This window comes from Pieris napi, chromosome 21, assembly GCF_905475465.1.
Source record: "Pieris napi chromosome 21, ilPieNapi1.2, whole genome shotgun sequence".
NCBI classification, from domain to species: domain Eukaryota; kingdom Metazoa; phylum Arthropoda; class Insecta; order Lepidoptera; family Pieridae; genus Pieris; species Pieris napi.
The window spans coordinates 557,751-581,230 of NC_062254.1; the positions used below are offsets into that span (position 1 = coordinate 557,751).

General features: G+C 32.4%; 2 protein-coding genes across 2 annotated transcripts in view; one reads left to right on the forward strand and one right to left on the reverse strand.

The window, feature by feature from the left end:
• The first annotated feature begins 10,747 nt into the window (after positions 1 to 10,747).
• On the forward strand, positions 10,748 to 12,791 carry LOC125060236 (mitotic spindle assembly checkpoint protein MAD2A). The gene is made up of 3 exons (XM_047665030.1): positions 10,748 to 10,995; positions 11,208 to 11,354; positions 11,572 to 12,791. The coding sequence occupies exons 1-3, from the start codon at positions 10,926 to 10,928 to the stop codon at positions 11,976 to 11,978; spliced, it is 624 nt and encodes a 207-aa protein (XP_047520986.1). The 5' UTR covers positions 10,748 to 10,925; the 3' UTR covers positions 11,979 to 12,791.
• Positions 12,792 to 13,145: 354 nt separating this feature from the next.
• The window catches only part of LOC125060235 (protein vein), a 75,191-nt gene continuing 64,856 nt past the window's right edge, over positions 13,146 to 23,480 (reverse strand). The window contains exons 2-5 of the mRNA XM_047665029.1: positions 21,863 to 22,031; positions 17,747 to 17,892; positions 16,919 to 17,018; positions 13,146 to 16,678 (exon numbers count right to left, since the gene is read on the reverse strand). Coding sequence (XP_047520985.1) covers positions 16,564 to 16,678; positions 16,919 to 17,018; positions 17,747 to 17,892; positions 21,863 to 22,031 — 530 coding nt within the window. The 3' untranslated portion in view covers positions 13,146 to 16,563. The remainder of the gene's footprint in view (positions 16,679 to 16,918; positions 17,019 to 17,746; positions 17,893 to 21,862; positions 22,032 to 23,480) is intronic.

A 23,480-nucleotide genomic window follows, 5' to 3' on the forward strand; every position in this document is an offset into this window, starting at 1 on the left:
ATAATAGTTAAATTTTTAATGTACAATTCCTTTAAATGCCAAGTACAAGGTGTAAACACTTAACTCATAGACTGGCGTAATTGAGGAAGTGGTTGTGTACTTCTCAATTGTGTTCTGCGAAAGAATAATTACATTTCCCTGGTTTCCCTTACACGCGATGCTTCATGTGTGACTTTTTATTCGCAAATACATTTATCATTTAACGTGGGAGAGAACTTATATCGTATTCAAGCGGATCTTAAAAAATTACGTTTATATTATTAAACGGTCATTCATAGTCATAGAACTTTACAAATGTCGTTATTTATTGAGCAGTGTTGGCCAAGTGGCTTCAGCGTTCATTTTCATCGTCTCAGTCGTAGGTTCGATCCCCGACTGTACATTCTTTGCTCGTGTTTATCCTGTTCAGGGGCGGACATCGTCAAGTTCGGGCAGTGCCCCCGCTCGCGATGTGATTGTTCACAGCCTGCTGATGCAGGACGCCACTAGGGCGGGCATGCAACAATGGACTTTCTTTCTGTACGCGCACTTTCGCTCGACCGGTGAAGGAAAATATCGTGAGGAAACCGGCATGCCTTAGACCCAAAAAGTCAACGGCGTGTGTTGGAGGCTGATCACCTATTAGATTGAAATGATCATAAAAGATACGATTTATTTTTATGTTATTGTTAAAATAATTGTGAGTAAACAAATAACTTAAAACTGTTTATCAAATCAGAATCTGTGTTATTGATTTAAACTCATATACCTACTTACTATCTGGTATATAACAATCTGATAGTTAAGAAAACATCAGTGATGGTTCAGTGGTTAACGGACGTTCTCAACCCTGAGGTCGTGCGGCCAATCTCCGTCGGTGCACGAATGAAAATCTCTTCAAGCTTGACTTATCTCGCTAAGGATTTTATCTCATTTTTCGTTTATGAAAAGAACAAATGAAACTTATTGTAGCTTCTATCCAAGTAATCCTATTACTTACACTTGTAGGTGAATAAAAAAATAAAAAAGGGTGCGTGTACTTATGTACGCGCGTAAGAAGTTATACTTCTTTGGCATAATTAAAAATAGTTTTTGATTTCATGCAAATAATTAATTACAATTAAATAATCAAAGACTGGAAAAGGAGTCATTAAAGTCAATAAAGTTCAGTTTACATTTGAAAAATTAATTAAATAAATATTTATTATTATTCTCTTACATTAAACAAATAAAACACTATTTATCTTTAAAACATTTTTATTTCATTATACTATTTATTTTTAAGTGACTGTCTTCATCAGAATTTCGGTTTGTAATTTTAAATTAATCATAACTTGGTTGTGCATCTACGAGGCTTCTCCAAAACTAAAACTACTACTTGCTTTCTGCAACAAATAAGAGAATATTAATTTAAGCTCTGTCCATGCAAAACTTAAATTTTTTTATAATTCATATTATAAATTTTTTAACACATTTATATTAATATAATTATATAAATGTGTTAATAATATAATTTGTAGCACATGCTACAGACCTGGATAGCAACTTTCTTTTATTCTATTTAGAGATAGAGATAATTTAAATATAATACCGGTGTCTTCCTTGTAGGTTTCTTTGGAGTTGTTTGGGGATTCTTGTTGTTCAGTTCGACATGATTTTCTTTAACCTTTCTTTAATCCTACAAAATAATGAAATTGTTAAGTTATGTTGTCACTGTTGTGCACACCTTTGTTTGGCTTTTTTAGTATTCAAGTTATGTCAAAACTGATTTATTACCTTGTCATTGTTGGCTTTATTTGCTTTTGGGATATCAATTGTTTCCAAAATGATTTTATTTGTAATATCCTGAAATATATAAATAACATCTATTAATTTAAGTATCATGGTGAGTGGTTCGCACTCAGGTATTAAGGTGTATTATACCCACTGTCCATTATAAGTGGGAATGGGCTCACTTCTGGCTGGACAGAGTTTCGGTACTACAAGTGCAACATGGATGTTTTGAGGTATTACAATATCTCTAACTACCTGTAGGGGAATAAAGTACTGTTGTGAGCATATGCCTATGCTTGAAAGGTTGAACCTTGAACATCACCATACATCATATTTATAATTAACATTCCTACCTCGACACTATCACAATCAAATTCATTGAAATCTACTTCAAACCGTTGCGGTATCATCTCTGCCATATCCATTGTGTCTCGAGAAGGTGATGGTGGCTTTGTTCCACCTCCAGTTTTAGATGTTTCACGGCGATAAGATGACAACTCTTTTTTTGTATTCAATTTAGTGCACTTCCACTGATTCATCAATTGTTTTTTGTCTCTTGTCCTTATATTTGCTAGATTAAATCTGAAAAATTACATGTTTTGATTAAATAATGTGGTCATTTTTTTGAGATGCAGGTACTTATTAAAATGTTTACTTCTCTGTTATATCGCTCCAAGCCTTCATTTTCTCCTTATTAGTATTCGTGCTTAAATCTTTGTTCTCAATTATTGATATATAGAATATTTCTAAAACGTTGCTGTAACAAACCCAATAAACATAAGCAATGAATAATGGTTCATGTTTCAGTTTTAATCAACAATAATACTCGATAATACCTACGGATAGTTAACCTCAATTGTATTGAAGCACTCAGGAAGGTTGGCACAGTTTTTTCACAAATATTTTATCATATTAATTAGTTTTGATTTAGATATTAAATTTAAATCACTTCTGATTATAATTCAGACGCACATATAAAATTCGCACTTGTATAATGAAAATAACTAGATACATAGATAATCTTTTATTTTAAACAATAATTCAAACTCCTATATTTGTTTAAAAGGTAAATGTCAATGTCAGATGTCAATTGTCATGGATATTCAAAATTCTTGTTAAGCTGCTAAGCTAAGAAATAGAATATGCGTGAAGTTAGCTTATATTCTATTTCTTTTGTAGATTGCGCACGCTATAATCACACTCCGAATTTTGTGTCATAGGTGCGCGCGCATCGTAAAATTTCACTCTCATCAAATTTTCATAACGCGCCTAAAGAAGTATAACTTCAAAAACCTTTCTTTCTGTATGATTTAAGATCGTTTTTCTAATATGTGTTCAGCCTTCTGTGCCTAACACACACCGTCAACCATTTGTGTCATTTCCTCACGATATCTTCCTTCACCGTACGCGCGATGTTATTTGTACAGCACCTACTTCCGCCATTTTTAATAGCAGTATAAACATTTACTACATTCGTGTAAACTATTACGACACGATAAACAGATGTGTATGGCATCGTGCTAAGGTCAGTGTTTTTTCAAGAATGTACTCAGCTGTCAAGAACGCCCTGGTGTTGTGCGCGCGCGCATGGGCGGAGTCTGTTTGATCTGACCGCGACACGCCCCCTACAATGGCTTTATTACTTTATATGGCTTCAGAATTACTCTACATGATCTGGCTTAACTAACATTGTTGTGCTTGAATGTGTCAAAGGCTCATTGCTTAAATATCATCCGTCTTTTACCGATTCCGAACCGATTCCTAATGAGGAAGTACCTTTTACACTTTTTTATATAGTCGTAAACTTTTTTTTAAATTCTTTTCGAATTCTTAATATCCTTTTGTGTTTGTAAGTATATACCTTGGTATTAGTTTGATGTTTTTTTTAGGAAAGAGGGAAAAAAGGCAGATTCTCATCTGATGTTATGTGATGCCCATGGTCAATCTTCGTAAAGGACCATAAGTCTGATAGTGATGACCAGTAATACTGAGATGGGCAGCTTTTTATCGCGGTGGTAAGGCAAACGTGCCTTACAAAGAGAAGCGAAAACTCATCTGCAGGTTTATTAAATTTCTTCTTGGTTCTTACAAATCACTAAATATTTAAGCCTAAATATATCATATGTTTTTTTTATAAACCAGTTTCAATGTGTTCTTCTTACAACTTTTCTTACCAGACCAAGGTATCCTGCTGTGAAAAATCTATCTGCTGTGTTGTAGGTTATTAGATTATACTTTTACCAATAACTAACCTAATGAGTTATTTATAATATGTCACAATAGCTAACCCCTTTTTTTGGTTGCGACGCTGGATTAACCAAAAACTAACTTCGACTTGTTGAAGAGTTCGTAAATCTAAGTGACACTTATGTTATTGGACATTATCGGAAAAGAGAATGGTTACTTACAATTTATGAGTGTGGTAAAAACCAAAAGGCTCATTTTGGCTTCAAGTGTGCGATGATTTCTTACATTTTGTAAGCTAATGTTAGATTACATAACTAAAATAACAAATAAAAATATTATGTTATATAAGAATATACATATATCGACGTAGGAAAGCATATTTGCTGTAAGTAGACAAAATACCTAAAGTGACTTTTTACTGCCATTAGAATCAGAAAAAAAACCGCATCGAATGTCCCGGGTCCTGTGCTTCTACGATGAAAAAAAAATTAGATACGCCGTTGAAAACGCCCGTACTTATATTTTTTTAGCAAGATTAAATGCTGTATGTAGACCAAAATCCAGTCATTTTAGACAATTTGTACTTACAGCAAAAGAAAAACTGCATTTTTTCTTTACAAATACTTACTTCTTCCCATTTAAAAACTTAACGCTACTTACAGCAATTCTGCGGCGTGTGATTTTTACATTCGTTTACTTACAGCAGTTTTTTTTTAAACCATTTACTACATTTTATTTCAAGCAAACATTACATTACCAAATGACCCACTGCATTTCTAGATCTAATCATAATTCTAAACTAATCTTACATCTTGACTTGCAATTGAAAGTACCCAAATACATAAATTTACTGCATACAGCATATTTACCGCCTGTAAATTGATAATATTTCCGCGCGTGCATTTTCTTCCTTAGTTACAGCGTTTTAAAGGTTCGTGATTTAAAAAACTGTTTGCTGTAACTAGCCAAACACGTACTTATAGTAACTTTGGATAAAAAGTTTACATTGCAAATGGTGACTGGCAGTTAAATAAATATATGTTTCGAAAATGGTAGCAATATTATGGATAGGTTCGACACTATTAATTTTTTTCCGAAATTAATTAAGTTTTTTGGCTCTGGTGAACAATTGCAATATGTCTACTTACAACAAATATGCTTTCCTACGTCGATATATTAAAGGTCAATACAACATACCATAAACCTTGTATTAAACTGTTTAAGTGCTAAAACTAAACTTGTAAACAAAAAACAAAATCACACAATAATAATTTTTAATCAACAAAAAACATTTAAAGTTGGTCCCTTTGGCAGTGTACCTTTAATGGCATTTTCTCTCTTTTAATAAAGAAATGTATAACATAAACAACAAATCTTACACTAAATTAAATACTTAAAACTTATTGAACCAACATTTAGATTAATATAAATAATTCGTCGTGGTTCTCACATCTGGAGTGGACTATTTGTTTCCACCGGTTTCTGTCCAGCCCCTCTTACAGTGTGACTATATTACCTGATGCCATTTTGACAGGACGAGATATTGCGTGCTAACTACCACGACTAATTATTTTCCATTCAGGTGCTTGGACACGACGGACGTGTGATAGGTCATCTTCAATTGATTGGTTTTCTATATTAAACTTGAATAAGCCTACATTTTTTTACGCGAACTCATTATTTTAAAAGAGTACCGAGAGTTTTTTCACGGCCTGCACGATGAGTAGGGATGTCTACCGATACAAATTTAATGACGTGGTAGTGATACCTGTATCTTATATTCCATAATAAACATATTTTTATTAGCGTAGCTTCGGATTTTTAGAATAAAAATCATTAAACATACAGAGGCAGCTTCCTACATATTCAAATAAGTGTGAAATGCTATTTACAGAAAATACCTTTACTATCTACATAATTATCATTCCTTGGTTATCTAAGGTGGTTAACTAGCAAATAAAACTGTCAGCGCCATAACTCAATTAGATCACAAATCACTTTATCGGTACTGATAAGAAGCCTCTGATTTATGGTTTGTGCATATTTTGACCCAGTTACGGGTTAACATACCTTCATTAGTGGTTAACACACATGGCATGTGACTTGAATCTTGGGTTTGATTTTCAGCGAAACAATTAGGTATTGCTTTATTGTACTCTTCTATACTTATTATAACTTGCATCGAACGTCGTGGGAGAATACGATATTCCACCCGTATCACCTCGACGTCGAGTCGTTCCACAACTGAGCGTTATTTAAAGCAGTTTTTGCCACGCACCATCACTATGTGGAACCAGCTGCCCACTCAAGTATTTCCGAACCAATTCGACTTAGGGCCCTTCAAGAAAAGAGCGTACCAATTCTTAAACGGCAACGCACTCGTGAGCCCTCTGGCATTGAGTTTCCTTGGGCAGCGGTATCACATAAGATCAGGTAACCCTCCTGCCCGTTTGCCTTCTGTTCTATAATCCATAAAGTTCCATTGATGAACAACGAATGGACGAACTCAAGTAGTCCCCTTACGAAATGATAGTATCTAGTGAAGAAATCATCACGAGGAAAGGAATGAAATCATCAAAATATTGCCGAGATTTTAGCAACCACAGCAATTCTCGTTATATATCATACAATTAATATAATAAATTAAACGTGTAAACCTTCGGGAAACGCTATTTATTGGTGAAAGTAGTTCATACAACAGAATTATACGGAGGACTTCTAAATTATACAGAAGAAAAATTAAAACAATGAATTGGAAAGTGACAAATAACGACACAATATTTAGATAAAACGGTAGCTTTACCTAAAAATAAAATGCGGTTATTTTTAAGTAAGAATTCTTGTAACCAAATAGGGTTGCCAATAGACAAATCTATTCGCTGTCTCGGTTCTTTAATGCTTTAAAAACTTTACACTGAAATTAAATGTACAGAAAAAGATTAAGAATATTTTTATAGATTCATCTATTTATATAGCTGAAACGTGGAATCCATTTAGTTTATTTGAATTTATTTAACGTCGAAATTACTTGACTTGTTGATTTGTATTTCCATATAGAATATATTATTATATGTCTTGATATACTTAGCATTCGACCCCAATACATCGTTATAAAGCAAGGTATTTGTGTTGTTGTTGCCGAAATATAAATGTTCTTTTGTTTGTCCATTTGTTGTTTTATAGTCCATATACCTATCTTTCGATTAAGATATTATACGTTAAGTTATTAAAAATGTATAATTCGCTTCATAAAAACACTGAATACTATTTATAGACTTAAAACCTTAATAAAAATAAAAAAAGCCTGTTCTTTGACTGCTTATTACAATAATTGGTAAAAAAACTTAACTTTATTTTTTTTTTCTTTAACAACCATTTTTATAGTCCGGTTATCTTATTTATCCGGGGCTAGTCTGAAATCTTACTTAAACTTAAAGAAATAGCTAAAAAACACAATTCTACTACATTACTTCGTGTGTTTCGTTTATAATAGTAAAATTACCGATTCAATGTAATATTTTAAATTTTATTATAGCATGGCAACCCTTAAGGGGCATCGACAATAGCCGATCCTATTCCGAACGTTATCGGTAACAGTGGCCATAAAATGTTAGTTAAATCACGGCGGCCGTCGGCACCTCAGCTATCGGAACACATTCTAGGGAAGTGTGCCTTTGTGGGGACATTCCGGTATCATTACCTCTCCTAGTTCTTATCTGATGGTTAGGTGACCACCCGAATGTGGGTTTTGGGATTTTTCAAGTGTTCTAGATTCTTATTAAACTAACATACAGTTATCTTAGGTGCTAACTTCAAATGCCTTATAAAAATTAAAACAGTCGACAGTCGAAACAGGTCGTCGTTCATATTGAAGTACCTACTCACCTGTCTCTTTTCATCATTGGGTATACAAAATTTAACAGAAAGAGACGAGAGAGTTTAATATTTCAGTGCAAGAAGACTGATATAGTTTTTATGAATAAGCGTCGAATAAAAATCCAAAACATATAGTGACAAATCTTTTGGTTCACGACTTATCAAATTTCATAATGCTACTGTATCAGCTTGTTATAGGTATATGTGTATATATTATATGTATATCATTTGACCTCTATCTAATGCAAATCTTATAGATCGAATGTGTTACCTGACCCAGCCCAAGGCGTATTTTTAAGTATATACTAATAGGCTTTTTGGCTTCAGTATGCCACTCTCATCCCTAAGGTCGTATGGTCGAATTTCGGCTGTGGACTTTCTGTCTATGTGCGCAAGTAACACTCGTTCGTACGTTAGAGGAAATCATCGTGAGGAAACCAGCATACTTAGACCCAAAGTCGACGGGGTATGTCGGGCACTGAAGGTTGCCTACTTGCTGTAAAAACAAATAATCACGAACAGAAATTGGAAGGTTTTTGGAGTTATACTTCTTTTGGCGCGTTAGGGAAAAATTATGAGAGTAAATTTTTTCGAATGCGCGCACACGCCGTCACAAAAAACCTACACCCTGAAGTTAGCTAATCGTTTTTTCTACGAACATTTTTTGAAAAGATTTTTATCTTCTTACGCCAAAGAAGTATAACTTCTAACGCGTGTACATAATATTTATTTACACACAAGTTTTTTTTGTCATTCGTAAAGTAGGTATGCAATCACAAAAATCACATAATTAATCTTAACAAATATTGACAATATTCCTTATAGGTATAGTAAGGATTTTTAAAACGCTTCCGACATTTGCCTCATAATTAATTGACTAAGCCTCCATCCCAAAAGCTCAAAAACCCTGGCCCCCTTATCTCAGTGGATCTTATATCGGCGCGGGCGTCTCAAAGAGTGTAGTCCAGTAGCGTCTAACAATTTAATACCTCTCATAAACCGCTTAAGAGCGATAATTTCTCTTATTGTCTCGATAAATTAGCTTAATTAGGGGATAAAAAATATCTAGTGTGCTCGTGGGTGGCCGAGGGATGGGGCCTAATTAGCAAATGTTGTCACCGTTAGATTCTCTTTGATAAAGGAGACCGTTTTTACTTCAAAGTGTATATTATCTCGTAATTTTATTCAGTGCTGTATATAAGCAGTGTGAAGCAATACAACAAATTGCGCTAGCAAACTGACCACTAAATACAGATTTAATACAGAGGCTTTCAGACCGGCCAGTGACTCAATCTGTCTGGCATAGGAACGTCTCTTTTGGTTAAAGGAACACTTCACTATGTTCTGTATGTACTTAGGTTGTCATACTTCTCTCCCTACATAATATAATATGAATATGTGTATTAACAGCTAAATAAAATGCATTAGATGATTCCATTTTTCGTTACAAATAATCAGATTACAATAATTGTATTTGCTTTAGACGGAAATTTGTAAAAATTAAATAACATTTAGTATAAAATACACGGAAGTAAGATAGTTTTTAAGTGTACACGGAACTTTATTAAACCATTACAATCTTGTATCGCGTTATACAAAAATACTCTCTGAATTGAACAGTCAAGTTATATAAATAGATATATATAATATATAATAAGCCATTTATTCCTTGCTGTTATTTTCTAAGTATAGTAAAAACATAAATTTTTAAACTTTAATATCTCAATAATTATAATGTATATAACCTTTCTATTTCTTAGTTCGAATCTTGCTCTTGTTTGCCAAGGCCTCCAACAAAGATAACTATTTGTCTCGATCTATAGGCCGATTTACATTATCTTAGTGTTTAGGAGAGTGCTTTAGGATAGTACCTACTTTAGTTGAAACATGTAAACGCTACTTGCTTTAGTAAACGCTACGCTAAAGAACTTGCCTTTCAAGTTGTACTAAAGCACTCTCCTAAACACTAAGATAATGTAAATCGGCCTTATTTGGCTCTAATTTAGTATAGCTATGTTGTAATATTGATTTCTCGTCGAGACAGTGGTCTTTTCTATCACTTTGTCCTTCAGGGCCTCTTTATAAAGTTACCTTTATTGTCCGCTCCGTAGTTATACACTTAATAAAAAAACAATAAAATATCTTTAGATTGAAACCATACATATCATAGATAAAAACACTGATTAGAAACCATCTTTATCAATCAGTATTACTCGTAAAATCGCATGAAAATGCGTTACATATTTAGATTTAGGTTAACTGATATACGCTACGAGAAACAAATGTATGAAGTAATCCGACGACTTTTTACTCTAATGGCATTCTTATATTACAAAGATCTAGTAATAACAAAAGTTCTAATATCAAAAATATTGGTATCCTAATTATGATCTAATCGGTCAATGCAGCTAAACAGCGTTGAATAGATACACAGACACTTGTCTGATGTCTCATACACGTTTTGATGTTTTATAAATCCATCAACAAGAAAATAATAAATATAGAATGATTATTAATGTACGGAATGTTAAATAAGTATGTGGTCATAACTTTTTATTTGAGTGGCAACTAAATTATTAACATGGACATTGTATTTAAACTGCTTTTAGTGACATCTAGTATTGAATAGAAAGTATCGACACACAGTGATTGGTAACAGCGCCATCTAGTACTAAGTTGCTGCCCTTACCACCTGTCTTTAAGCACACGTGATTCATCATTAAATACTGGCTCAATAGATGTCACTACAAACAATATTAGATAAATTTTGCATTATTTCTTTTTATCTTGCGTATATCTAATAGATGCGTAAGATACATAATCTAAGTATACTTTGTTGTAAAAATGTTATTTAATTATAACAGTATTCAAACATAATAAATCACAGATTAAATCCGTCTTTTGACATAAGACACAACTTGAGTTGAGCATCAAAAACTTTTTCAAAAAACCGGTAACCGTCAACAATACAAAAACCTTTTATTGTGTTTTGCATTACTTTTTAACCGAATAATTTGTTTTAATTATTGATTTTAAAGCGCGTCAATTTTATTACTTAACAATAAAGTTGACGTGACAGTTAAATTAAACAGAAACTGTATTCAAAAACAATGTCTCAACAGCAAACAAAAAACTGTATCACATTGCGAGGCTCAGCGCAAATACTTTGTGAATATTTAAGTAAGTGTCTATTTATTTACCTTAATATTTTATATGATAAACACTGCAGATATTTTCTCTATCTTTTTGTTTTTTTATGTTTGAATACTGGTACGTTCACTTCAAACATGTCATAACTTGCGCATTATTTTGAATACCTAGTCATTATATATATTATACTATAATAAAGTTATTAATTACATATATGTTCAATTAAAAGTTGTTGTTTTCAGAATTTGCCATAAACTCAGTATTATTTCAAAGAGGCTTGTACCCACCTGAAACTTTCAAAGCCGAGCAACAGTATGGAATAACTCTCCTTCTTTCAGAAGACCCTCTTATAAAGGATTTCTTAACAAATTTACTGACACAAAGTGAAGGTATCTTTGAAATATTTTATTTTGATCCCTAGGGCATGTTAAAACCATTTAGATTTCTCTACCTATAGTATTTACCACTTCAAAGTAAGTACTTGCTACATGTGACCAAGTCAAAAAAGTTATTTCTCTAATTAAAATTTTATAAAAGCAATTTTATCTATCTTATCTTACCATAAGAAATATTTTGTGTATTAAAAAAACCTCTTATAATTTTCAGAATGGATTGTCAACAAGAAAGTGGACAAATTGTCCTTAATAATATTAAATGTCGCCACCAAAGAGGTTTTAGAGTGTTGGGATTTCAAGGTTCAGTATGAAGACGGTGATGTTGCCTTATCCAAAGAAAAGAATGAGACAGTCAGTAGCAAAGACTTAAAGAAGATAAAACAGGAAATTCGCGATGTTATGCTACAAATTGCCGCAACTATTTCTTACCTACCATTCCTTGACTGTCGATGCTCGTTTGATGTCTTAGTGCATGCCAAACCTGACTGTGATATTCCTGAGAAGTGGGCGGAAGCCAAGCCAGTGGAAATCACAAATGCTCAAAATGTACAGTTAAAATCGTTCTCTACTAGCTTAAACAAAATGGAAACTATTGTTAGTTATAAGCTTACTGATTAGGAGTTGTATACCTCAGTTGTTTCTAATAAAAAGTAGAAACTTTGGTTGTTGATGTAATGTTGTTAAATAATATTTATTCATTTAAATTGATAAAACCCACATATTAAGTATAACTTAACGCTTTGATTTTTGTTGTTCTATAAGAACATGTTCTGTTCCCATAGCCTATCGTATTTAAACAGTTTTACACCTAATTATACAAATTATTCAATAATTTTATTGATAGTGAGTAACTGATAGTACAAATTACACTTGTGGGTTTTTATTCTAATATCATACAATAACTTTACCATTTTGTGTTGAAACAAGTGTTTATTATAGAATTTTAATTAACAGTGAATGGGTTCAGTAACTATAAATAGATTTTTGTATAAAAAGGGAACATGTATCAGAAAAACTGCAGTCCAGTTTGTCGTTTTATTTATGTTTTCCAAATTTGACAAGGCTCAAATGCGTTGTATGTGAATGTCTTGTCTTGTAAATAATGGAATATAGACTCATAAGTAATTGTTTTGGTTAAGCTTGCAGTTATAATATAAGACGCAGATCAATACTTTGTGATCACAATCTTATCGAGGCTCAATGTTGCGCAGATAACATTACTATTGTTTTATAGCAGCTATGGTCTTACAAGGTAAAGTGTAACTTACTTAATTTAGCTTTGACCTAGGTTCAATAAATATTGTTGTTGCCTTTTCAAATCAACAATTAATTAAGTAAAGGTATCACAAAAACTATGTGCCCTGTAGAGGCATGCAATTATTTAAATACAGTTTGTAATATAATTGTATAGTAATAAATGCATGAACAGAGTGTTTTTTTTTTTCAAATTTAACATTAAAGAAAGCATAAATTCTATAGATTTTTCATTTCCATGCAATATCACTAAGAAAATGTAATCAAAAGTAGTATAGACCACAAAAACAAATGTAATTTGTAGGTATTGATGTTACCTATTTTCTGACTCCACCCCTACATAGGTATACAAAGTTCATAAAAATAAAATAAAATCTTTCGTGTCTTTGTTTTCTGGAAGGGATGTCATGTTATTTTCTTTTTTTATTATTCTTCTATTGAGAAATATCATCTTAACCGCCATGTTAATATTCGGTTCAGATATTGTAATGCTTTCCTAAAATAATGTGTTAGAAATAATATTTCTTCGAACAGGTTTCATAGTTTATTTAACAAGCACTACAAAATAGCAATACAGCTAGAATAAATAACGTTATCCAGCAAATAATACTGTACAATTATTACAACTTAATACTATGAGATTACGTGAGGTGGTTTCGGCAGCTTTATATAAAATTTAATAAATATTAACTTAAAATTGAACTGCCTTATTCCAAAGGCGGCACTGAGATTTTGTTGTTGAAGAAAAACTCAAAGCAATTTGTGAGTGTTTTTGTTGCTAGCAGAATAAAATCTTTATCAATAGATACAATAAAGAGATCCGCCACTTGGTTTGTCATTTATCTCTCACAGAAACTTTATTATTTTGCTATATATTATCTTATTAATTTGTCTTTGGAATAAGATTGTTCAATTGCCTGTTAATTTTAATATTTCCTTTCCAAAATAGTTCGTCTTACAAGCAGGTTAAGTATGAACTATGAAGTGTCTATCTTATTTTCAATATATATTAAGTAAAAAGATATACTGGCCATACTGAATACTTTTTAACACATTTTTTTGAATATAGGAAAATATAATATATGTCGGAGCAAATGCGCTGGTATCAGCTTCCATTGTCATTATAATTTAATAATATCAAAGTCAAATCAATTAAACCATATAATGGTTTTAAACTAATTCATTAATTTGGCCATTCTGATAGGCGGTGCTCGCTCTACACCAGCCTGAAATTTAAAAAAAAAACGGGTTTTAACTTGCAGAAACGTTACTCCAGAGTAATTTTTACTTGTATATAACATACAACGTTTATAAGTTCTAATATCTTTTGAAATAGCACAGTTGCGAAACCTCGTTACTTAGTAACGGATACATAAAAAGCACAATTAGTTCAAACGTTTGCCGTTTGAGTTTTTACTCAATCGGTAAGTTATTTAAAAATTAATGGACAAATATTTCAGTGTTACCCGATACCGAGTAACAGTTTACTAGTTGAAAGTCGAAAGATTCTAGCACAAAAATAGATTTTAATACCAGCTTGTTTTCGAGTCATTTCATCGCATACATTCAAAAGGATTTTTATTGCAAAAATAATTTAATTAAAACTAAACTTACGTTTAACTGTACAAATTATAACAAAATATCATACATCGCAAAATTAACAATTGTTTAACTAACTTTCGTTTATAGGCCTATGTGAAAACAAGTTTGACAAAATAAGGTTAAATAGTAATATTCTAACAGATGGCGCTGATTCAGTTTAGTCAAAATTATGAGAGAATTTATCGATGGCTGCTACATGGTGAATGTCTTCTAATGATACATTCGTTTCTTTTTATTATTAAAATACTAATCCCTTTTTTAAGCAGCCTTTATTATTTTATGTTAATTAAGTACTTTCTGTGGCGATTATCTATGAGTATATCTGAGGCGGATAATTAACATACAGCTAATATTGGTATAGAACTGGCAAATTTAAAGACATGTGAAAAACACAATTTTTTGTTGAATTTTCAAGAAGAAAATGTAATAGCAATTTCGTCTTATAATAAACAAAGCATGTCTTTATTTAGTTACAATTATAAGAATATACGGCAGTTTAAATTACTCTATAAACTATTGTCAGGAATGGTCCGTGCAACTATCATTCGTAGACCGAAGTCTCATTCGTTCGTTCACCAAAGTCGTTCACCGAGACCTGTTAGAAAATAAGAAATTAATATAATTTTTATAGGTCTTACTAAAATGTAAAAATATTTTAGGAACATATCGTTGGTACATTAAACTTATTTACATATTGTACGTACATAAAGAATTGTGCTTTATTCCTAAAATATTTTAGCAATTCGCAAACTACCATGCACTGTTATTTTGTTATAATTATCTCACAACAAATAGTAAGTACACATTTTACCCCATAGACATGCATGATGCATGCTCCCATAGACAATTAGTAGAGAAAGCATTAGAACTGTCATTTTAGATTAACAAATGAAAAAATGTAACGAATTTTAACATGAAACAGTGAAAACGCGTTACATTATTTCATTTTACGACATGAGTGCGGATAAGAAGTTAAGTGCACGTAAAGAAATAATTTTGACCAGATATACGTACCATTTTCCATTTTAATTCCATAGATTTTTGAAGGGTTTGGGATAGTTCGAGAATAAAAAACCAAAGTTATCGCCTCATTAATTCCAACACTCATTCTTTTATTGAAATTTGGTATATTTGTTACATAACTAACTAGATGTGTTGCTTAGTATTTGTTGTGAGACTAAAGAAAAGTAGTGACGCCTTGTGATGAGTTCAAAACTATGGGTTATTTTGTTATAAAAGTAGAAAAGCATATGACGTCACCATAAGCCCTTTCTTGACATTGTTATAATAAATAGACAAATCTAGTTCATTTAATATAAATAATGGACTTAAAAACTTTATACAAAATGAAATTAATTAAAACACGTTCGTCGCAAACAGCACATAGACTTCAACTCATTCATTCACTGCGAGTAGGAAAATTGATATAGGATCTGTCATCGACATTAGTCATTCATTTATTTACTCTACCTATAAATATAATTTATCTAGTCTATTACTATGAACTGCATTCTGACTAGGAGTTTGAACGACAGCCTTTACAAAAAATAAGTGCTTGTTTGAATTCCAAAATTGTTGCATTAAGAAGACTAATAGTAATTATTGTCAACGGAGTTTATAATAAAAAACTACTCTGTTCTGTATAGTCGGGAAATGATCCTAAAAGCCTTACCCTAATAGATATGTACACAACTCAAAGTCTCTTCATCAGAAAAATATACTAAGATAATGTCAAACCTTACGCGTTAATAACAATACAATATTTCGCAAAATACAGTAAAATATTTACAACTTCGAAAATCGGACGATAATTTTCTTATAAGCCATTTTTAAATTTACCTAGCTACATATGGGAGGGTTTTCAAAATGCGCCAATGGACTGCAACAACGCTGTAAAATTCCCAACGTGGACTATCAATAAAATTCTGCAATTATCCTTATAAATATAATCTCACTGGGCCAGCTATTTTACTACAAAATAACTTAAAGCTTTGCTAATAGTTTTTGCTACAGATTATAAAGAACCATCATGTTGTCTCGTGTCAATTACGAGAAACAGAGTTTCTGTAAAAGGCCATTAAAGCCGACCCTGATTATTAGGAATCGAAAAAAGTATCCTAAAAATATAGTGACCTTTGTGAATACCGGTTTTAGTCTATTCCAGTCTTAAATGATATAAATATATTTTTGGCTATGGCAATGCTTGAAGTGTCATATTTTGGCGGTAAACGGTTCCATAATCGGATACACATAATGTAAACTCTTTAATTACAGTTAACTATTATTTGCAATCGGATATTTGTTGAACATTAAATACAAAGGTGGGCAGGGGGTTGTAGCGGTCTCGCTAACAGTAGTAAGACGTGGAGAGGCCCAGTTTGCATGTGTAGGAATGATACATACTGCTCCTGTTCGACACGTCCTTGTTCTCACAGCGTTGTCCATTGAAGCCTTCTGGGCATCTGAAATAATATTAAAAAAGGTTATACATACCGTCTTTGTAAAAAAATTAAATTGAGTTAGAATTTAAATTTATTATTGAAACAATTTTACTTTCTTTACTTGGTTTTCCACACTAAAATTGTTTAGTACAGATTAGAGCAGAATGTGGAGAGTTATTATGACATTCCACAACTTCCATAGACAGATATTTATGAGGCATTGTGTATGACAGAAAACTCAATAATAATTGCGTAACTTACTTGCAAGCTTGTTCTTGAACTAGCTCAAAGAATAAACAAGTTCCTCCATTGAGGCAATAGGAAGAAGGGTCCGGCATCGGACACGGCGCACCAAGCATCGCTAAAACATACATTTCTATCATCTTCTGAGGTGATAATTATTCAATATTAATTCAAGTCTACGATTAGTCTTATATTTAATTCCAAGAATTTGCTGGACGTCCGGTCCTGATGCTTTATTCAGAATACAACTCGTAATTGCTAGGAGACGTACATATTTCTACGGAGTACTTATTATTTAATCCAAGTATTCTAAAACAAATACCAACATAGTTTCAAGATCTGTCAATGTGTCAAATGAAATTATCTATATTCGTTTAGTGTTCTGTGTTTATTTACATTATTTTTGTGTATGAAATTTCTTACGCTTAATAAACGTATAAGTATTTTGATTTAAAATTCATTATTAAATCCATTATGATTCTATGTTTCTACAAATTTTCTTCATAAACAAAGCTAGCGTGTGTTAGTAAATAATTACCGTTTGCATAAACAATGATTTCCATAGACACGACGGCTAACTGATCGCGGTATTGTCGCATTCGTCGAAGCGATATTTTCCCATATATTGTGAAAACTGAACCGGTAAACAATAGTGTGATACCTTGACGATTAGCTGTTAATTGATACACTTTAATGACATAATTGTGTCTCCGGAGGGCTATTAATATTCAAAGTATGATGTCCTTATTTATCTCGTATAAACACAATGTGATGTGAAAGAGATAACCTTAGTTTTGTACGCTTCTAGCGGTTGCATCTATAGAGAATCATCTTTTTAGTACTTACATGTGTCCGGTGCGTTTGTGGCGGGCGGCAGAACACTGACGTTGGCAGATGCTATAGCAGGAGGCCCCACAGCGCCCTGCGCCCTACACTCGTACGTCGCTGAATCTTCGCGACGCGCATGCCTTATCACTAACACCGAGCGCCTTCTGAAATTCAGTTCACATTTATAAAGACATGGTTCTTTTTTAGATGTAATAAGTATATGGTAATAGATGATGGATAGGAGCATATTTGAAGAGCAGAGTTCATCAGATGCTTGGGTCTTAGAGCACGCTGGGCTCGAGACAAAATCACTTTTCGACAAGCGTGACCCACCACGAAAGACTCACACTTGGTCACGTGACCAGTTTCATACAAATTCCTTTGGCGTTAGTGTTTCACGCTAGTCGAGAAGTTACTTTGTCTTAAGACCCAGGACTTTGAACATAAAGCCCCATGATCTGCATTCGAACATGCTTATTACTAGACAAATAAGGAATATTACTTGCCATTATACGGATCTCTTGGCACAGAGAACTAGTACTCAATTCTAAAGCATCTTCTAGTAGTTTTAATATATAATAAATAAATAAATAAAAAGCCTTTTATTTCCAGTATTATATAAGTTTACACTTCTTACAATTTATTTTTAGTGTTAGTTCATGTTATTAATCTATATTAGTTAAAAATATATACATATATATTCCTTTTAAATACTTAATCTACTGGAACCCCAAGTTGGGTGTAGGCCTCCTCCAGTGACGCCCATTTATCTCTGTCCTCGGCCACTTCACTCCAATTTCGACCAGCTATCGCTTTAATGTCGTCTTCCCATCGCGTAATAGGTCTACCTTTTGTTCTTCTGCCTAGTGGGCCTTTCCAGAAAGTTACTTTTTTAGTCCATCTATGGTCAGTTAGCCGGGCAACATGTCCTGCCCACTTCCATTTCAGTTTTTTTGCGTAGCTTAAAGCATTTGTTGCTTTGGTTATTTTTCTTATTTTAGTATGGCGTATTTTATCTGATTTTCTGATCTTTAGCATACTTCTTTCGAGTCCTCTCTGACAGACGATTATCTTTTTTCTTGTTTCAGCAGTGAATTTCCACGTTTGGCAACCATATGTCAAACAAGGCAAGAGGCTTGAATTCATGACTTTGGTTTTAATGTCTTGTGGTAGATCACCTTTAAAAATTTCCTTGAGACCCCAAAATTTGTTCCATGTTAATTTTATTCTTTTCTCTATTTCTGTATTTTTATTTTTTCTGTGAAAACTTATGGTTTTTCCCAGATAGACATAATCTTCAACGTATTCCAATGGTTTGTTATTGATTGTTATTGGTCTTTGAGAGCTGTTTGTCATTGTCTTAGTTTTTGTAATGTTCATCTCTAGGCCTACTTTTCCACTAGCTTGGTTCAGGGTTTCTACCATGCTCTGTAGTTGGGAAGATGACTCGGATAACAGTACTAGGTCATCCGCGAATCTCAGGTGACTCAAGTAAGTACCGTCTATGTATAGACCTTGTTTACTCCAATCTAGCTTGCTAATGATCGATTCAAGAACAGCTATGAATATTGTTGGAGACAGCGGGTCCCCTTGTCTTACTCCTCGTTCTATTGGAAAACTAGGGCCTAATGTTTCAAGCTTAATTTTACCTTTGTTGTTTTTGTATATGGATTTGATGATTTTTATATATATTTCCTCTACTCCCTGTTCTTTCAAGCTTTCCCAGATGCTGTTATGTCTTACTGTATCAAAGGCTTTTTGGTAGTCTATGAATGATATATAGAGTGTTCTTTGTTTTTCCTGATACTTTTCCATTATCAACTCAAGGGTATGGATGTGGTCGACTGTTGAAAAGCCCCTTCTGAAGCCTGCTTGCTCCACTGGCTGTTTTTTTTCCAATGTGTCTCTAATCCTTATGTTTATAATTGTGGAGAAAAGTTTATATAGCCATTTATAAATGAATGAAGTTCTTATGTCAAACAAAATGTCGGCAAACGAACCGTGAAATTGCAATTCGCAGCACTTCATAATTGCTCTCGTAATTGGGTCTTTAGAGTTTAGACGAATAAAATATAATTTTTATTCGTGTATATATTTCGTTAAAAAATTACTTATTATCATAATATATATCAATTGCCATGTATATTATTTCTAGGAAAAAAAATTTACTTAAATAAAAATAACTATCTACTATAATACAAAATAGGGGTTGATCGTAGAGGGGTGAAAATTAAGGGTTGTATGTATTTTTGTATGCTGCTTCATTCAAAATAAAAACAAAATTTTTGTCTAAAAATTAGGGGTGGACCACTTTTAACATTTAGGGCGATGAAAAATAGATTTTGTCCGATTCGCAGGTCTGCGAATTTCACGAAAATCGGTCGATTTCGGAGGAGTTTAGTTACTAACACCGTGACACGAGAAATTTTTATTCGATACATAATTCATAAATTATCGCTTATGAAACAATCGTCTTCGATCCAGATACAGCCCTATTGTGTGCAATATAATAATTAAAAGAATCCACGCCTATTGGCGATACTAAAGAAATAAATAGCAATAAAACTCCATTGTGAACTCGGTTTTAGGTCAATGACAGAGGTTTGTTTAAGTAATTAATGCAATTGGCCATTGCTGATGCAAGCACCATGTGCATTGTACCTAATGTTTAATCTGTGCATTGATCTATTAATTAGGACATCACATGTACAATTAGTAATTCATTGCGATTAATATACAAACTACGATTATCTTTATTTATTAACCGACTTCAAAATAGGAGCTTGCTTATTAGAAATATTTCGAGAGATTTATATTCCAACTTACAGTCCAATATTTTTCAAAAGTATTTGAGATATTTCTGATGCATGCATGTATAATATAGATATATTTAGTTGAATATTGTAAATATGTATTTGATGTTTATTTATTTATTCATATTCTTACAGCTAATACATATCTTTATTATAAAAGAAAAACTTTGACAATATAAAAAGCCAAAACAGATTATATTGATAAACAAGATATAATATGAAACAAGATATAATATGAAACAGTTAACATAAGTACAATAATAGATAGAGAAAGAAAACTGAAATTAAACCTCAAACAAACGACAGTAATTAATACTTAATATTTTAAAGAAAAACTACATTGTAACTGCTAAATAAAGTCGAAGTCTTCCCTTCTTAAAATATTTCCTATAATCCTCTTTGACGGTTACGGTATAATTTATCTATTTTAACGTAATGATGTTACGGCTTTATAATCCCAACATTAAGTTTCCATTCTTCGTTTATTAAAACCTAAACCTAACAATCAAATATACAGTATTTATAATTTCCTTAACTTACATAGTAATAATAAAAGAAATTACAAATTAATAAAAAGAAAATTAAAACAATTTTAAAAAGTTGGTCCCTGCGATACTTATTAGTTGAGCGAGGAAAGCACCAGCTCTGGGGTCACCGGTACTATCTTTGGGGCGCCAACTTAAATTTTTATTTACTGAGCACTAAGTTATAAGTTTTCTTAAAGTATTTACAAGAAATCGACTTTATTTTTAAAAAATTATTTGATTATTTTGCATTTCATAACAGGCGACATTAGCGTTCATTAATAGAACTACATTGTATCTTTGTTAGATGACGTAATTCGTCAAGCGCCAATGCCCAGCCATTTATAATCTAATTATTGCGGTAATAATTCAGCTGAGGGACGATATTAGTAGCCGACATTGGCACTCCCTAATAAAGAATTCTGACGTAATTTGACCAAACTTATCCATACATCGGAATTAATCTTATTTACTCTTATTCATTCACTCTTAGTGTAATTGCACCCACTAAGAGATAGACTTAAGTTACAAAGTCAAAAGTAAAATCATTTAGGCATATTAAAGATGCACTTGAAAGTCAAAATTACGAAAAAAATTACTAGTTGCCCCTTCCTAAAGGTAGTTTCATATGGAGATGAATTGGCAAGAAACTCCATACTTACTCTTTTAAAATATTTTGTAATACATTGATTTGATAATTATATGTGAAATAACAACCTTTTTTGAATTCATAGGGTAAGTGGGCTTTATAGGTATAAAGGGATGTTGATGCGCTTGCTGTAAAATAAAAATATTACCTGAAACTCTGCACCCGGAATCTTCTTAAAGCAATATCAGCGACGGGCCGGCCGTCCTTGTACCACGATATCCGTGGCGGGGGCCGGGCGCTCGCTTGGCACTCCAGCTTCACCCGGCTGCCCCGGGTGGCTCGCACCGACTGCATCGGTTCTATCCGTGCGGGACTACCTGGGTACAGGGATAGGTATTATTATAAAGTATATATATATATCTTGTGCATTATTGATGTAAAGTTATTTTTAGTTTAGGTTTGAGTAGGGGTTCGACAGATTTAATTAGATTCATATTTAGTCTTAGGATCTAGAATTTATTTTGAGGTTGGAATTTTGATTTTACACTATACGAAATGTTTCTAATGAATTAACTAAAACTACTGGACCGAATTTCAAAATTATTTCACAATTAGAATGCTATATCATTATAGATATATGTCAAAATATTAAAAAAAAATATGTCCAACCACGTCCAGGATCTTAATAAATAAGTACCTAAAAGTCGCATGTATGTGTTGAGTATATATGTATTTCCATAAAAAATATTTTCTATACTTTTCTTTAGGCAATTCAGTAAAACAATTAAAAGGGTAAATAACCCTAAAGAGGTGAAAACATTACCGCAACAAACGTGCCAAGTACTTGTGAGAACGTAATATTATGTATTCGAAAAGTCTTTAAAAGTTCCCCACTAAAAATAAAATCCTGTCATTCGGCCAATGGCCCTATTATTTCTTGTGACGAGTTACATATGTGACATCAGAAATAGATTATCTATTTAAATGAATAATTTTTGAACGTATTTAAACGTTACTTTATAAAATTATGTATGTGCGTTTAATATTGTCTCTGATTTACAGCAAATTAACTGTGGTCTGCCAGAGACAACATCAAATTGAAAGACAACTATTTGACCTTTTGTCTATCGAAATGTTGCCATTTTAACACCAACTATGCTGTGAAGTTTGTATTCAATATTATACTGTATTTTTACAAAAACTACTGATTCTGTCTTTTAGCTGTTGTTTGGTATTATAGTGCTTTTCATGAAAGAAGTCCCGCGGATATTTTTGGAACTAAATTTGACAGGTCGGCAATGTTGTCATTCGTCGATGTTATCAAGTTCGTTTGTTGTGGTAGATTTTTGTGAATTTTTAACTAGCTTAGTGCATTTTAAATATTGATTACAATGCCAAAAGTTGTAAAAAGTTCGGCTCGAGAAATGATATTAAAGGTGAAAGAGTTCTGTGAAGCGGAACATAAGAATCAAGGTGTTTTAATACAACTAAACAATGTTCGGAAGAGAATTGCCGCCATAACAGGTACTTTTTAGAGTTGCCATTTAATATTTTTTTGCTGTATTGATGGGACTTTTATGATATAAATTCGTTTTTGCGACAAAATTCAACAAATACATAACGTGATGAAACTAGGTAACTGAAATTAAAACATATATTACATAAGCATAATAACTTAAAGTTATTATTATTTTTAATTGTTCATAATTTAATTGCAGGTGTGTCAGAAATAACTATAACAAGAATTACAAACGAAGGTATAACAGCGGTGTGTACTTCGAAAAAAATTGTAACCCAACAATTATGCTATAAAACTCTGAATAAAA